At 32.3% G+C, this 18,032-nt stretch overlaps 1 protein-coding gene across 1 annotated transcript in view; it reads right to left on the bottom strand.

The window, feature by feature from the left end:
- Positions 1-18,032, bottom strand: part of RIMS2 (regulating synaptic membrane exocytosis 2) — a 613,799-nt gene that overhangs the window by 120,072 nt on the left and 475,695 nt on the right. The window contains 1 exon segment of the mRNA XM_021090597.1: positions 13,558-13,730. Within this exon segment, the coding sequence (XP_020946256.1) occupies positions 13,558-13,730 (173 nt within the window).

Raw genomic sequence — 18,032 nt, forward strand, 5'->3', positions numbered from 1 at the left:
ATCCACAGAACAGAAACAGACTCATAGACATGGAGAGCAGACTTGTGGTTTCCAAAGGGAGAGGGAGGGAGTTTGCAGTTAGTAATTGCAAACTATTACATTAGAATGGATAAGCAGAAGTTCCTGTCATGGCTCAGTGGTAATGAACCTGGATAGTATCCACAAGGATATGTGTTTGACCCCTGGTCTCACTCAGTGGGTTAAGAATCTGGCATTGCTGTGAGCAGTGGCATAGGTCATAGACATGGCTCGGATCCCGCATTGCTGTGGCTGTGATGTGGGCCTGTGGGCTGGCAGCTGCAGCTCCAATTCAATCCCTAGCTGAGGAACTTCAATATGCCACAAATGCAGTCCTAAAAAGCAAAAAAAAAAAAAAAAAGAGAGAGAGAATGGCTAAGCTGTGAGGTCCTGCTGTACAGCTCAGGAAACTATGTGCAATCACTTGTGATGGAACATGATGGAAGATAATTTGAGAAAAAGAATGTGTGTGTATGTATATATATATATATATATATGCATGACTGGGTCACTTTGCTGTACAGCAGAAATTGACAGAACACTGTAAATCAACTATAATAAAATTTTAAAAAGGTACATGGACATATTATACAACAAGGGGAATATATCCAATATTTGATAATAACTATAAATGGAGTATAGCTTTAAAAATTGTAAATCACTATATTTTACATAACTTCTGTAACTTCTATAATATTGTACATCAACTACAAATTCAACAAAAAAAGTAAAAAGAAATGGATAAATTAAAAAAAGAAACAAGTGGCAGTTGTTACTCCTATGCAATTTATTTTGTTAAAAGTTTGAGAAATTTAATCACCATTATTTACATTGTATTTTAGGATCATGACTAATTAAATGAAAATTTAAATTAATTTATAATCTTAGCTTCAGAGAGCTACTATTAATTTTGTCATTGTAGAATAATTATTATAAACTATTACATAGTAATATTGAGATAATATATCTAGTTAATATTAAGATAAATAGCTAGTTATTTTCAATTCATAAAAACTATTGAGTCACAGCTGTTAATAGTTTAAAAATCTGCAATCTTTCAATACAAGTTTAAAAAGCTTAAATGTTTTCCTTAGAAATTCATGTAAATGAACATTTTAAATAATTGAAAAAAGAAAAAACCAAAATTGAACAATAAAAGCATTGTAGGAATATTAATTTTTAGTCTATCATTCTCCAAAGCAACTCTGCTGATGATTAGGCCATGGATATCTAATCCATCAGTTCAGAAAATGGAATTGTCAGATTTTTCTAAATAAAGGAGTTGGTTCTGGAGTCTTATGCTAGCTAATAAGAATATTATCTATTAATATTTATGAGAAAATTTCTAAAGATTTAAATACTACTGATGATTAGATTTGACTTTACGCAAAAGACTGGTAAAATGTTTCATAGCACAATTTATATACTTCTTAAGTAAAATATATTAACTACCCTCAGTATCTTTCTGTACTTTCTTCATTTTTCATCTTCATTTTCCTGGGTTTTGTTGTTGTTGTTGTTCCCACTGTGGCATATGGAAGTTCCCAGGGCCAGAGATGGTATCTGAGCCACAGCTGTGGTCTATGCCACAGCTGCAGCAATGCTGGATCTTTAACACACCGTGCCTGGCCGGGAATTGAACCCATGTCTCAGCAGCGACGTTTCCCACCACAGAGTCAGCATCAGATCCTTAACCTTCTGTACCACAGCAGGAACTCCCTTGTTTTGTTTTGTTTTGTTTTTAATATAATTCTTACAAATTTATAATGTTTTTAAATTGTGTTAAGATGTAAATTTTCACACTTTGAGATATCTACAATCTTTCAATAGAAGATGTATGATGTATAAAGATTTAATATTAAATCTTGCAGTAACCTTAAATGGAGAAGCAATTTGTACACAGTGAGTTGAACTGCAGGTATAAATGTAGTAGAGATAAATGGAACATGACAAAACTTTATTCTAGGGGAAAATACTATTTTAAATGCCAAAATATAATTTCTCTTAGGTATGCGTTATTTTTGTTTTAAAGGTAAGTAATAATTTTAAAACAATAGTAAGAATATACTATACACACTTGTAGAACTTGAAAATTACTTTCCATGTAGAAATAAAATTTGACATAAACTAGGAATTCTAATAGTAGAGCAATGTATTTGCTAGAGACAAATTAAGATACGTCTAATTTTATTTGAAATTAACTAGATGCATTATCTCAGAATATTACTACATAGGAGTTTATAATATTATTCTGCAATAACAAAATATAATAATAGCACTGAAATTATCTTATAATGAAACCTTTTTTTGCATTTTAGGAATTATTTCCTCTTATACAAAATGTAAGAAGGATCTACCTTATTCTGAATTGTCATCTGGCATAGTGTTACAGGCAAGTTTTTATGAAATATGCAGATCTAAAAAGCTTAAAAAGTGAGAATTTTATAAATTTATTTTCCATCCCCTTCTTTTTCTTTATTTCTCTCTTTTTTCTTTTCCATTATGGTTTATTATTGAATATTGAACATAGTTCCCTATGCTATACAATAGGACCTTGTTTTTTATCCATTCTGTGTACATAGCTTGCATCTGCTAGTCGCAAACTCCCAATCCATCCCTCCTCTGTCCTTTTCTTTCTTTTCAGTCCCTATTATATATCAAATGCTCATCATGTGCCAGGAATGGTGTTAAGATTTTTAAGGATATAATCTCAGTGAATTTTGATGGGAACCCTGAGAGAAAATTACTGTTATTATCCCCAATATAAAGGTAAGAAAATGGTTTTTATTTGTCCACATTTATATTATTAGGATTCAATTCACTCTGAATCCAGAGCTAACTTTTAACCATCACACTATATTATCTCATGTACATTTTTGGAGGACTTAGGTATTACCTATTATAATTCTAAAACATTTTTTTGGATGATGCTTACTATGAGTCAGTGTAACATGGCATCAAGTTCTTATTCACAATCTTGTAAAGGAAGCCAGCTGAATCCCCGATGTGCCAGACTGGAAAGTTAAGTCTCCATACATGACAGGTGCACCATGTAGAGTAGTAATTCATACTCCATAATAAACAGAAATAGTAAAATAAAGTTGGTGTTGATTTTTAGCATCCTGAAAATATGCAGTTGTCTTCGGATAACTTTAGTATTAAGTGCTACATATCATCTATTCAAAGTATTTTGATAGAAAGTCTCAGATGACTAATTCACAAAGTTTTAAATTTTTGCCACCCCCAAATGATAGTCATTCTCTCATCTTGGTACCTTTCAATAGGATTTAAAATTTATTTTACACTATAAATTTGGGACATATTAAATTGGTACGAATTTGTCTAATCTTTAAATACTGTCTAATAGAGACTTTTGTTATCTTTTCTTGTATGTTTTTCTCCCATTCGTGTGAGACTTTACACAGAATTTTTACATATAAAATAATGACTATCATCCACCACATTTCAAATCAGTAAACCAACCAAACAACTCAATCTTTGCTAAGTGGAATACACTGTGTGTCATAAAATGAACTCCTCTAAAGCAAATTCCACTGACTTCTGAAATAAATAGGTTTCTTTCCATTGGGAAAAAAATGACCTCTTTGGGTATTTAAAAACTTCTGTCAAAGAAGATTGAGATGAGCATGTTGGGTATCTCATTATGCCAGAAGCTCTTCATACTTCTTTTGCTTCTTTATTACAATCTCATTTATTCATACATTTATACACAAACTTTTACTGAGTGCCTACTATGTGTGAGGTATTGTAGATACTGAGAGGTAGGACAACAAAAACATGAAAATGACAAATGATATCCTCAAAAAGCTAACTAATAGCCAACAATGGTAGATTAAATGTATACATAATTAACAATACTGCAGGGAGAAAAATGAGCACTATAAGAAAAACTATTACTGTAAAAAAGTATTGGATGAATTGTGAAGGAAGAGGAGAGGTGTCTATTGTGTGAATTTGTATTTGAGTGTTGAAGGATGGGCATCTAACATAATATAATAATAGTAATAATAATAATACTCATGCATGGGAACTGTTTGACTTTAAACTGGATCTTATTTTTATTATTTCTATAAAAATAAAACTTTATGCTACAAAGTCAATCAAATTGTTTAAGACTCTAAAAATTTTTGTAAGATGTAGGAGTAATTTTTAATTAACAGTGGTCTCCAATTTCATGTCGAATAGAGATGTGGTATTGAAGTATAAATATTTTGAGTTAGCTGAAAGGGTCTTTCTGAAATGTGTTGACACCAGCAGCAAAGCAAAAGCCAGGTGGCGCTATTACAAAGCTATAACCTTAGCACTCTTTCCTAACCCTTCTTACTTACTAACCATCTTAAATAAAACCTGGTGTTTTCTTGAACATACTGCTTCCCCTGAAATCTTGTCTAGTGACAAATACTTATCCTTCTTCCATTGTTGTCATATTTCTAGCTACTGGCTACTTTCAAAAAATGTATTTCTCTTTTACTTTATTTAAAAGTTTAAATTTCTTTGCATCTTATAACTTCTATGCCAGTATATACTAATCCTTTTTTTCCTTCCTTCCTGTCATCTATGACCTCATAGTCACTGCATCATTCACTAAAGTCTTTAGAAGCTGGCTTAGACTTCTTTCAAATTCCCAAATTCTCATAATCATATGAAACATAAATATTCATTAAGAAGACCTAGATTTATGCCCCAGAATTCCAAAACTCATATATCTGCAGTTACCTTCATATTTATTCTTTTCCTCCACTCTTCTACTAACCCCAATGATTATGCCTTAGAATTTGTCAATTGAAAAAGTAGCTCCACCTCATAATCTTAAGTTTCAATGACATACTCTGTCTAAAACCTCTTACTTTCTCAGCATCCTAAACTCGCTTTTTGATCACATGATCTGGTTTTCCAGTTCTTGGAGTTTCCCTATGTTGTCCTAGTCTATTAGTTGCCATCTGGACTTTTCCTTCTTGTATAACACTGACATTTACATAAGCACTCTCAATTGCTTTCCACTGCTTTTTTTCAACAACCTCATCCATCAAAACTCCCACTTCTCTACAAATGCTACAATTTGATTTCTGTTTTGGCACATGGATGGGCTCAGTGCTGCTGGAAAAGATCACACTACTCTCCCACGTTGCTATCTCTTAAAACTACTGGATCTGCAGAACTATTCATCAACTTTTTAATTTGCCTTTGGTAAGGTACTTTTCCCATTTTTCTTTTGTGATTTTTCCAAGTCTTCAAATTAAATATCAAATTCGACTTTCAAACTCATATTCTGGCCTCTTAGGTGCTTGAGAACATTAGAGCCATCAGGCAGTGACAGCAACTTCCCAACTCTGTCTAATAATTGATCTATTTTATCATCTGTCTTTCTTCTGGTTTGAGCCAATCCATCCACCTATGCTTCTAACCCAAACCCCTCCTCTGTCTCCAGGTTCTTACTCTAGTTGCTGTGCCTTCTCAGTATTCTATCTTCAAATGCTCTTTCTCTTCAGACTACATATATGATCAAATCTCAAATTTCTCATTTTCAGTGATCCAAAATGAAGACTGCAAGTCACATTGCACTCAAATTTACCACACATGGAGAATAACATAGTGGAGAATCAACACTTAACTCAGTAATTTTCCTAAATCTTTATGAAAATATCTTATTTACTTATTAATGGAGGAATATATATGTAACATATATTCCTCTATCTGCATCCCTCTATCTCTTTATCTATACCTACAGTGAAAGAGAGAGTGAGCTAGTACACTGTTTTAGTTCAACAATTATATTTATATGAAAAGGGTAAGTTTTAGGGTGCAACAAATGGGAAAAGAAAACTGTCATCTTTTTTTGAGAATAAGGTCTGTGTTTTATTCATCGTCAGCACCCTGGTAATGTTAAAAATGTGTGCCAGAATTAACAAGAGGCAACAAACATTTTAGGGAATGGTGGCTCTTAAGGAATATTGGACTAGACAAAAGACATGCTTGAAAAACCTAACCCCAAACAAAATATTTTGTTTGCATTTATCACCACTATACTAATAATATTTACTGAAGAAGCAACATAGATCACAGATTTCCTTCTTTTTGCAGACACCCTTTGAACATTTTAAAAGATGTAATTCACATACTATAAAATTTATCTTTTAAAAGTATACAATTTACAAATGAACAACTTCAGAGAAATTGGCTACTCATTTTTTTATGCTATTAGCACAATGAGCTCAGATATATGGGATATTAATTTTAAAAGATAAGATTTTCCTACTCCATGAGAGATAATAGCTTAAACTATGGAAGTGGAAATTGGGTTATGGAGAAATGGACATATTTTAGAGAAAATTAAGCATTAGAATCAATAGGATTTGGTGATAGGAGGGAGGGAATTGTGCTCAGTAGAGAAGGACTAGTAGAGAGTGAAGACCAGGTTCCTGGTTTGGGCAAGTGTGAGAATGAGAGAGAGAGTAAAAAGGAGGAGCAGGTTATTAAGTTTGGTTGCCTACTTGGTAAGGGGTATGATGAATTAAATTTTACTTGCTGAATTTCATACATCCCAGAACAGACAAGTAGATGGCCAGAACAGGACTGGATAGATCTGGCAGGTGATTAAGAAAGAGACCTGGACTGGAAATATAGACTTGGAAGCCATCAATATACAGATGTTCCTGGGAGCCATGGAATAGAAAACACCATCAAGAGAGACCATGTAAAGAAAAGAGGAAATTGATTGCATTTCTATATACTAACAATGAAAGATCAGAAAGGGAAATTAGGGAATCCATTCTATTTACCATCACATCAAAAAGAATAAAATACCTAGGAATAAATCTGCCTAAAGAGACAAAAGACTTATACTCTGAAAACTGTAAGACACTGATGAAAGAAATCAAAGAAGATACAAATAGATGGAAAGATACACCATGCTTTTGGATTGTAAGAATTAATATAGTCAAAAATGAGAGCACAACCTAGGGCAATCTACAGATTCAATGCAATCCCTATCAAATTACCAACGACATTCTTTACAGAACTGGAAGAGCATATTTTAAAATTTGTATGGAAACACAAAAGACCTTGAATAGCCAAAGCACTATTTAAAAGAAAAAAACGGAACTGGGGAATCAGACTCCCTGACTTCAGACTCTACTACAAAGATACAGTTATCAAAACAGTATGGCACTGGCACAAAAACAGAAATATAGATCAATGGGACAGGAGAGAAAGCCTAGAAATAAACCCGAGTACCTATGGTTAACTAATCTATGACAAAGAAGGTAAGAACATATAGTGGGAGAAAGATACTTCATTAAATGGTGCTGGGAAAACTGGACAACTGCATGTAAGGGAATGAAATTAGAACATTTTCTAACACCATACAAAAAAAATAAACTCAAAATGGATTAAAGACCTAAATGTAAGGCCAGATACTATAAAACTACCAGAGGAAAGCACAGGCAGAACACTCTTTGACATAAATCACACCAACATCTTGTTTGACCTACTTCCTAGAATAAAGACAAAAAAACCCCCACAAACCAATGGGACCTAATTAAACTCAAATGCTTCTGCACAGCAAAGAAAACCATTAAAGAAATGAAAGGAAAACCCACAGAATGGGAGAAAATCTTTGCAAATGACTCAACTGACACTGATTTAATCTCCAAAATATGCCAACAACTCATACAACTCAACAACCAAAAAAGCAAACAACCCAAATGAAAAACAGAAGACCTAAAGAGACATTTCTCCAAAGAAGACATACAGATGGCAGCAGGCACATGAAAAAAATGCTCAGCATCACTAATTATTAGAGAAATGCAAATCAAAACTACAATGAGGTGCCACCTCACAGCAGGTAGAATGGCTATCATTAACAAGTCAACAAACAGCAAATGCTAGAGAGGACGTGGAGAAAAGTGAATACTTCTTCACTGTTGGTGGGAATGTAAATTGGTACAACCACTATGGAAAACAGTATTGATATACCTCAGAAAACTAAATATAGAACTACCATATGATCCAGCAATCCCACTCTTGGACATATATCTGAACAAAACTTTCATTCAAAAAGATATATATATATATATATATGTTCATTGCAGCACTATTCACAATAGCCAAGACATGGAAACATCTTAAATGTCTGTTGAGAGTTGAATGGATTAAGAAGATGTGGTACATATAAATGATGGAATACTATGCATCCATTAAAAAGCACAAAATAATGTCATCTGCAGCAACACAGATGGAACTAAAGACTCTCATACTGAGTGAACTAACTCAGAAAGAGAAAGACAGACATCATATGGTATCACTTACATGTGGAGTCTAAAATATGGCATAAATGATCTATCTATAAAACAAAAACAGATCATGGACATGGAGGACAGACTTTGTTTGCCAGGGGAAGGGGAAGGGAGTGGGATGGATTGGGAGTTTGGGGTTAGTAGATGCAAACTATTGTATTTGGAGTGGATAAGCAATGAGATCCTGCTGTATAGCACAGGGAACTATATTCAATCACTGTGATGGAACATGAGGGAGGATAATGTGAAAAACAAATGTATATAAATATGTATAACTGGGTCACTTTGCTGCACAGTAGAAACTGACAGAACACTGTAAATCAACTACAATAAAAAAATAAAAAACTTAAAAAAAAAGAGGTCCTGGGATGGGATTCTGGAAGATATCAACATGGATGGGGTTGTTGCTCACAGAGAAGATAGAGGTGACCAGAGAGATGGGTAGAGGACTAAAGGAGTATACAATCCCAAGACCTCAGAGAAAAAAAGCATTTCAAGAGAAAGAGAGTGTAATCGGTTTGATTTCGAAAGGTTGGAATAATACAATATGAAAACTATTAAGAGTTGGAATGATACAATATGAAAACTATTAAGACCTCAGAGAAAAAAAGCATTTCAAGACAAAGAGAGTGTAATCGGGTTGAATTTGAAAGGTTGGAATGATACAATAGAAAACTATGTAATTTGAGGTAGCTTTTTAAAGAAGTTACTCATACAACTGTAATGAAATAGAGGTAAAGAGAAGCCTCAAAAAAGAAGCAAAAGTAAAAATGTCAATTATTATATATAATATAATGATTTTAATACACTTTAGTTCAAGAGTTGAATGAAATTATCATGTCTTTGGCTATGAACTTGAACTTCCTGGTAGACTAGATAAAGAGAACACACAATGGGCTATATTGTTTTGTTTTGTTTAGCAGATACATCTACTCTTTAAGAGAGCTACTCATAAAATTTTAAAAGGAGGTTTTACATAGACTGTTCTAAAATGTATGAGTGACACGGGAGACAATATCTTCAAAAATGCTCTTAGAACTAATGCAAAGTAATTCTGCTTGGCTGTTTCTTTTAAGAAATTTTCATGGGCATTTCTATTTAACACTGTAGTGATGGTTTTAGCCAGGTAAATTAGAAGACATTCAAATAGGAAAGGAGCAGGTAAAACTATTTTTATTCACAGATGACATGATCTCATATAGCATATCCTAATGAGTTAACTAAAAACTTTTAGAGCTAATAAATGATATAGCATGGTTGGAAAAAATAAATTTCTATATACTAGCAATGATCAGTCCCAAAATGAAATTAGTACAAGAATTTCATTTACAATAGCATCAAAAAAATTTAAAAAACCTTAGACTAAATTTAACAAAAGAAGTATAAGATATGTATACTGAAAACTATGAAATATCATTGAAAGATAGTATACATAAATAAATGGGTATCTTGTGCTTTTGGATTGGAAGAGAGTATTTTTTAAGATGGCAACTAACCCTAAATTGGTTAACTAAACACAATCCCAGTCAAAATCCCAGCCACCTCTCCCCTGCCCCAAACTGAGGAGCTGATCTTGGGATTCATTAGGAAATACTAGTATCCCCAAAGGGAGGAAAGATAGCATCATAACCACTTGGGGGTGTGTTTGTGTTAAAAATGCAAATTCTGGGCTCTAACAGGATCAAAATTCTAAGAGTTATATAGTCAATTGTTTTTAAAAGGTTCCCTTTTCATGGACAATCATAAAACAGAGAGCCATTACTTGGGCTTATAAGATTTTCAGTGGTATTAACTAGGAGATAGCTTCAATGAGAAAGGGAAAAGACAAGTTATTAGTAATAAATCAGCAAAACAGCATAATCTATCAGTATGCCCTCTGGGATGAGTCAGTACTGAGACACACTTTCATAAAAAAACAACAAAAACTCTATCTGATCAATTTACAAATGGTTACCCAAATTTTGGAAACAATTGCCAAATAAGAGAAACGTATGTTGAGCTGTTTGTTCTACTGGTGGTTAGTCACAGACCCAATTATTTCTTAACTTCATGATGATAAAGACAAATCACCAGTGTAACAGAAGATGCTTCTTCCTTGTTTGCTGTGTACTAACTACATTCACTGAAACTATGAGAGGGAGTGTGAATTATTGATTCCTCTATTTGACAAGCAAAAAAAAAAAAAAAAAAAAAAAAAACCCAGGCAAAGTGGGTAGGTACATGTGAGAGAGTCAGACAATTATTTTCATGAGACATACTGTTTCCCTTTATAAGAGCTATAACATAGATGCAAATATGCAGTACATACCATGTTTTATTACATAGGCAGTACAATGTGTTATCATATTTTAACTCTGATCTGTAACTCTCTATATAATTTTTTGCCATCTTATGGAATATATGTTCCCTAGAGACATCAGCTTGGTCCCCTGTAGTTTACAGTTCTGGAAGTATTATATAATTACTTAAGCCCAGTACAGTGCCCTGATGACTCATTGCCAGGAATATACCATCTTTCCTTTTCTGTGTAAAATAATGTGCTCTTTTTAAGAAGAAAATGGTGAAGAAAGTAATATTAAAAATCAAGAACTTAAGGATATAATCTTCAAATTTTTCCCCACCAAGCCAGGTATGCTAACATAGGCTTTTGGCTCCAGACAAACACCAAAGGGTTCATATGTTCTCGTCTACACAATCTATAGAAAATAAAACACATTAGAGGTTCACATTTTGCTCTGCTTTTGGAAGAAAGGAAACTTTACATTTCTTTCCAAAGAAACTTGGAGAGCTTTTCTCTACGAATTAATGATGAAATTACCTATGCCAAGCAAATCAGAAAATGATCTTCATTAATAAACCAATGTAATTATCAAAAGTTAGATAAATGATGAAGATAGACTTAAAATTACTAGCTTAGACTCAAATCACAAAATATGCCTACCTTAAGATTCATTTTTAGGTTTTGTGTTTGTTATACAGAAACCTGTATAGATCACAGATATAGTTATATATGCCAACCTGAGATAAAAAGTTATGAGTTAAGGAGCAAATATTTATGCCAATTACCTTTCTCACAAGAGTAAAGCACAAATTGAGATTGGATTTAGATATAATAAAGCAAAATTTGGCTTATAATAGAGTGTGCTTATTATGCCAACTTCATACTAATACAAAATTAAACTCTAGATTGATTACTAGAAAATCAAATTCCTCCAAAACATATATGATTTGCAATTCTCAGTCTCAGAGAAATTTAACCAGAGAAATTTCATCCCTTTGGACAGAAAGATGAAGTCCCATGCGTACCTGTGCTGATATGACTTTCAATACAGCACTGTAAAGATGGTGCATACTTAGTGCACTGTGTTATGAAAATGAAAACATAGCTGTTTTTATGCCTTGCTGCTTATGTTTTTCCCCTTTCTCCCGTTCAAAGTTCCTTCTCTGGTAGTCTCTAGCTGAATGAATTTCTAAGAGGTCTAACCCAACATGTTTGCCTTACAATAAGGCCTGGGGCATCTGCCCTTTCTCTTCAGAGTACCAAAGAGCATTGCTCCTGTTTCACAATCTTCCTCAGGACTCAAATCTACCCTAGAACCCACCAGAAAACTACAATGAGGCAAGGAACTTGATTTTTTTTCTTTATTCAGAGACTGAATAAAGCTTACTTTTTGCTACCTATTTTGCCACTTATTTTTAAAGTTCATTTCCAGTATGTAATATTTCTTACAGAGCAGGCTAAATTTTTTTAAGCCCATCAGAATCTCATTTTAAAGGTTTTGACTCTACAAATAGGGAAGATATGCAGTAATTCATGCAAAAATAATTAAAGGGAAATTACCTTCGACTTAGCTAGTCAAAAAGAACTTGAAAACCCAAGAAATCAGACTCTCAGAGCTAGTGTATACAAATTAGAGACTATCTGGTAAATCAATCTGGTAATAATTTGACAACATACTCATTAGTTGTATTAGAAGCTGAATAGATAAAACACAAGAAAATAAACCAAAAGTAAATGGCAAAAATAGTTTTTGGGGTAGGAAAAAGGACATTACAAATGGGAAATGTCTACAAAATTTGGCAAACTTTACCTGTCATCATCTTGTGAGAACTGCTTTTGCAAATCCTCTTTATTCCACTGTTCTTTTTCTTTCCCTTGCTCAGGTACATCTTGTGTTTTTTCCTCGTCTCCTGATTGTCTGTTTTTCTCCTTATTACATGTTTCTGTAATCTCTTTCCCTGCCTCATTCTCATTAATTCTTTCTTCATTTACCTCTTCTTCCTCATGAACTATCTCTTCATGCTTATCCCCTTCTTTCCCTCCCTCTTCTATTCCCTTTGGCCTTTTGAAAGCAACACAAATTGAAGGCATGCAAATAAACACAAAAAGAAAGAAAAAGTCAAGAGCAAATACATACAAAATTAAGTAGAAAAGTAATGAAAACTACTAAAACATAAATAAAAATTACTTATTTTAAGCCCTGAAAACTTTTTTCCAGTGTATACCAGAGAATTACTCTGTAAGCTCCACTTACTCATAACTGTTTTTAAGTTGTACTTTCCTGTTACAAAGTCGCACGGAAAACAGCTGTGGTCTCTCCATTACGGATTTTTTTTTTTTTTTTATCCAATAGGACTAAAAAAATAACTTAGCTCAGGTGTCCATAAGGTCTATAGCTCAGGTGATAAATGAAAATTATACTAACATACATTACATTAATAAACTTCCTTGAGAAACAGAACTTTTCCCATGTGTTTATTAAAGTTTAAGGAGGATGGGAAAGCATCCTACTCAAAAGGTAATATTCTTATCAGTTTTCTGAATCACTGATAGATGTGCAGCTAGGAAAAAAAATCCCTCCAAAATATGATTTTTCTTATTCCTTAGAACATTAAAAAACTCAAGTCTTCAGTTAACCATCACTTTAATTTCAATAAAGATATAATAACAATTACTTTGAAAATAACAAACATAAAAAATAACTAATTATATTATTTCATATGATCTAGTAAGAAAATTGCTGTAAATTCTATAAAACTTTTCTGTTCAAGAAGTTTGAAGGGGAGAACAAAACAACAAAAAGAAGTATGTCTAGAAGCTCTTACTATCTTAATGATATATATAAACCTTTTAGCGATAAAAGGTTTTACATTTAACCAAAGAAAAATAAAGATCTTCTAAGATATATTGAGAAGAATTTCCTGCTAAAATCCCCTTACTCACCTGATTTTCTTGTTTCCTCTTGGCCGTTCTGATTGGACAGACATGTAGCTTGTGCTGCTGAAACGAGAAGCACTACTAGTCCTTGAAACCGCAGATATATCACTTACATCACTGTCCGAAGATTTAGTGGAAATATTATCTGCCCCTCTATGAGGATCCCATCCTGATCGATACTGTTAACACAGATTGACAAATACGCAGAAGTTGTCAGTATTACCACACAAAGCAATTATTCGCTTCTCCTATTTCAGCACTTTAATTGTCCACAGAGGATACTGCAAAACCCCACTCAGTTGCATATAAAACAAAAGTGAATGGCAATTATCCTAAAAGAAAAATTCAATTTATATGAACCCTTGATTTTAGCAAAGGCAATTAGAGCATTTTCACCACACCCCAAAGAAGGCCATTAAAATAGTTTCACAACAGCAATGGCCTCAGGGAAGATCATATAGGTAAAATCTGAGAAATAAATATTTGGCTTAATATTAGGAAGCAGAAGTTTTTTATATTTCTGAATAAAATTTAAAGAAAAAAGTATGATGAAGTTGCCATTGTAACTTATAAAAAAACAATTTTAGTAGCATCAATTTTCTCTTTAATCCATTATGCTTCACTGAAAACCTAGAGATAATACAAAAATTATTGAAACACTAACTTTTTAAAGAAAAGCCAAGAGAAAAGAGAAGGTTTAATTTCTGAATGGTTGCTGGAATTTTGATGAATCCTAGAAATACTAGAAAAAGTCATTATTATTTACAATAGTTCAAACTTCCTGGAATTGAAATAATCAGATGGTTATCTGGCACAGCCAAGGTGCAGGGTGTTCTGGTAAATTGAAAATCATTATAAATGCTTTATGTTAATGACATGTGAGATGTGAAAAAGAATAGATTTGAAAGTCTGAAAAACCTGGAGTAAAGAAACTCTTACCAGCTAGATGAACTTGAGCAAATTGTTTAATCTTTAAAATGCTGTTTATAAAATAACAGGAAAAATAACATCTTCCTTGCAGGATTGTTTTGAAAATTAGAAATAATACATATCTGGTATCTGGCATAATATGAAATAATACAGTCAGTATTATAATTGCCATATCATTACTATCTGATGGCTGTTACTGGGTTCAGAGACTATCTGCTAATAGATTTTTCTTTATTAATATATACTTAGTGAAAAATCCTTATTTGTCAGTTTCATAATGGAGATCTTTTAAATCATAGATACTGGTAAATTTCATGAAGCATTAGAAAGATGATTATCTTGCATAAACCACTGACTGTGACTTGAATAATTACCTAATAAATAGTCCTGTATGAATAACAATTTACTGAAAATATTAGATAGGTAAAAAATTTTGGTAAGACAAATTGAATGGCAATAGGGTATGGTATAAATATTAGATCAGATTCAAGTGATTTTTTTTCCCCAGGATATCCCAGTATCATCTTAGATATTTTTGCATTAATAATTGATCCTTTCTTCAAATGTAAAATAAATAAAAGAAGCATTTCAAAGGCTCCATAAAATTAAATAATCAAATCCTTAATCTAGAAATATATAAATTAGGTGAGATATGGTCTACCTTAATCCACTCTAATTTTCAACTTTGATCAATTCTCAATTATAAAAAAGAATACAATTAAATTATTTAAAAATTGCCGTGATTTTTCCTGGAAATATTTATGTAAATAGAATCCTTATGTGTGATTTTAAAATGAATTTTATTTATTTATAGAAGATTTACTTGGAGAACATTTAGTCCATGATATTCTTTTACAAACTAAAGTCATATTAAAATATTGAAAACAATTTAATTTAAATGACAATGTCTTTGGTCATTTCCTAGGATAGCATTTCAATGAATGGATCCAACATTATCTATGATAACAATGTACTTAAAAATGTCTCAAGTTGAGACAAAAATGTAAGTCTTTCATTTTATCTATCTAATTTGGGGACATTTCATTTATATAAAAAATGGATGCTTCAAGAAATTTTTTCAAAATTATTCAATTGTTTAATAGATACTATACTGTATTGGGGGAACTTGGTCTTTCTTATTCTTAGAATTTATAAAAAAAAGAGAAGCATATTACTGTATAGCTTTTAAAATAACTAATTGGATAGAAAAGCAGTTTTGGTTATTTTGTTTTTCTTTGCTTTTGTTCATGAGATTATTATATCATTTAAATTAAAGTGAAAAACTCTACGTTTTAACTCTAGAAGGTAATATGGGTAAATGTAATTATTGAAAGAACAATTGGTATGAATCCAGGCTACATAAATTACTAGGTTTGTGATCCTGGGCCTATTACTTCTATTAGTCTCAGTTTTTCTTCTGTTAAAATGTGGACAACAATCATACCCATCTCCTAGGTTTGTTGCAAGGATTAAATAAGATAATGTACATAAAGCACTTGGCACAATACCAGACACATAAGAAGTGCTTAATAAATGACAAATGATGATGATGATTAGATAGTAGCTGAACACTGGCAGAGTATCAATTCCAGGAATGTAGTTACCAAAAGAAATATTAGGTAAAATACCCAACAATAAATTTATTCCTTTAAGACAGCTCTAAGTTACAATAACAATATAACCATTTATTCATATTCCGAGAGATTCATTTCAGAAAGTATGTTTATAAAGGAAACTAAAATATTAAACCAAACTTTCCCACTGACTCTTAGTATGTCCTCAGGCCTCACCTTCCCCATTTGGCCAGGTTCATTCATATCCCATCACCTCATAGGGAAAGACTGATTCTTAACTGCTGGATAAAGAATAGCTTTACCTTAGCAGGAAATATACAATACTTCTTGGCTGACACAGAAGCTGCCTCATTGTTAATATGTGTCTCTGGTACTTTATCCTAATAACCAAAGCCACCTGGTACCTGTGTATCCCATGTATCTCATGTCTCCCTGACTGGTTCTTGTCTAATTTTCTTTGCCTTCATTTTGTTTTTTGACTTTTATATTTTAGCAGTTAGGATTCTGACTTTGCATATTCTAGCCTTTGTCTTTTAGGCTGTCATGACTTTTGATCCTGTTGCTATGATACTAAGACTTAAGAATTTGAGCTTTTTCTTTTTTAAAAAAATACATATGGTGTACATTACACATATCTTTGGCTAAGACCTCTCAGATAATCTAGTTTGCTGAGCTCGAATTGTGACATGCAAAACTTAAGAAAAGTCAAGATTCCACATACTATAGTTTTATGCCTCATATAATTCATCATGTGCTATCTTTTGATTGATGTGTGTGTGTGTTAAGTGTATTCATATTTGTCAAACCTTCTATTAGAATATAAGCTCCAGAAAGCCAGAACAGTATCTTCCTTATCTTTGTAATTCTCTTAGCACATAAGAGTCAAATATTTAATTTAATATAAACTCTGAGGTTTAGCTTTTGTACAAGTATTGATAAGGATAAATCAAGATAAATCCTGTTTTAAGGATTCTTATGAGTGGTAAGAGAAATAATACATTTAAAATACCCAACCATATGCTTAGAACACAGCAGCTGCTCATTTCTGGCACCTAAAGTGAGTCATAAATAAAAAGACACTGAATGAAATAAAGAGAGAAAACAGCTAGCTAAAAACTCTAATTTGATGCTGATGCTGATTTGACGGTTTGTACCAAATATGTTTCTCTGTCTATTTCTAAGCAACTGAACATTTTATCTTCAGAATATAGCACAAGTTTCCATTACAAATATACACATGATAAACAAAATGAGAAATTTGTAAAGTGAGAAACAAAAAGGAAAAAATTTTTATAAGTAAAATTTTAGAAGAACATATTTTCAATACATTTAGAATATAACATCTTTAGTATACGATTCACCAAAAAAAAAAAAATCCCAGAAATCAAAGTAATAAATAACCTACTATGGGACTTTTAAAATGGCTCAATCTTTTTTCTTTTCCTAAAGTATGATAAACAAAAGTTATATAATTTAACAGTGAGATAGAAGCAGCTAAATTATTACGATATCAAGGTAATGAGTTATGAATGTAAGTTCACTTATTTAGGAAAGGGTTGGTGTTGTTTTGGCACTTATACAATAAATGATGTTTAAAATAATTAGGCATGTATTAGTTTACAGCTGATGGATGAACAATGTATGATGTGCTCATCATTCTCTTTAATGGAACAAAAACAAAGTTTATTGCATAGGATTACAGGATCTCAGCTGAAAACTGTGCTGTGAATGGAGATCATTAAAATCTTGGACGACAGTGAGGAAGCTATTCCCGACAGCACTTTGATGTTTACTATTAAGCAGATCATGAACTAGAAAAATTTACAGGAAATTATTATTCTCCAGGATGTTCCAGACTCTAAGTGGAAAAGCTAATGTTCTCCCTACTTATCTAATATTAGGGGAAAGGCACAGCATATCAGCAGAGCTCTATGGCAAGGAAAGTTATTATTAAACTTTTGCAATAATATTTCTTCT

This window comes from Sus scrofa, chromosome 4, assembly GCF_000003025.6.
Source record: "Sus scrofa isolate TJ Tabasco breed Duroc chromosome 4, Sscrofa11.1, whole genome shotgun sequence".
NCBI classification, from domain to species: domain Eukaryota; kingdom Metazoa; phylum Chordata; class Mammalia; order Artiodactyla; family Suidae; genus Sus; species Sus scrofa.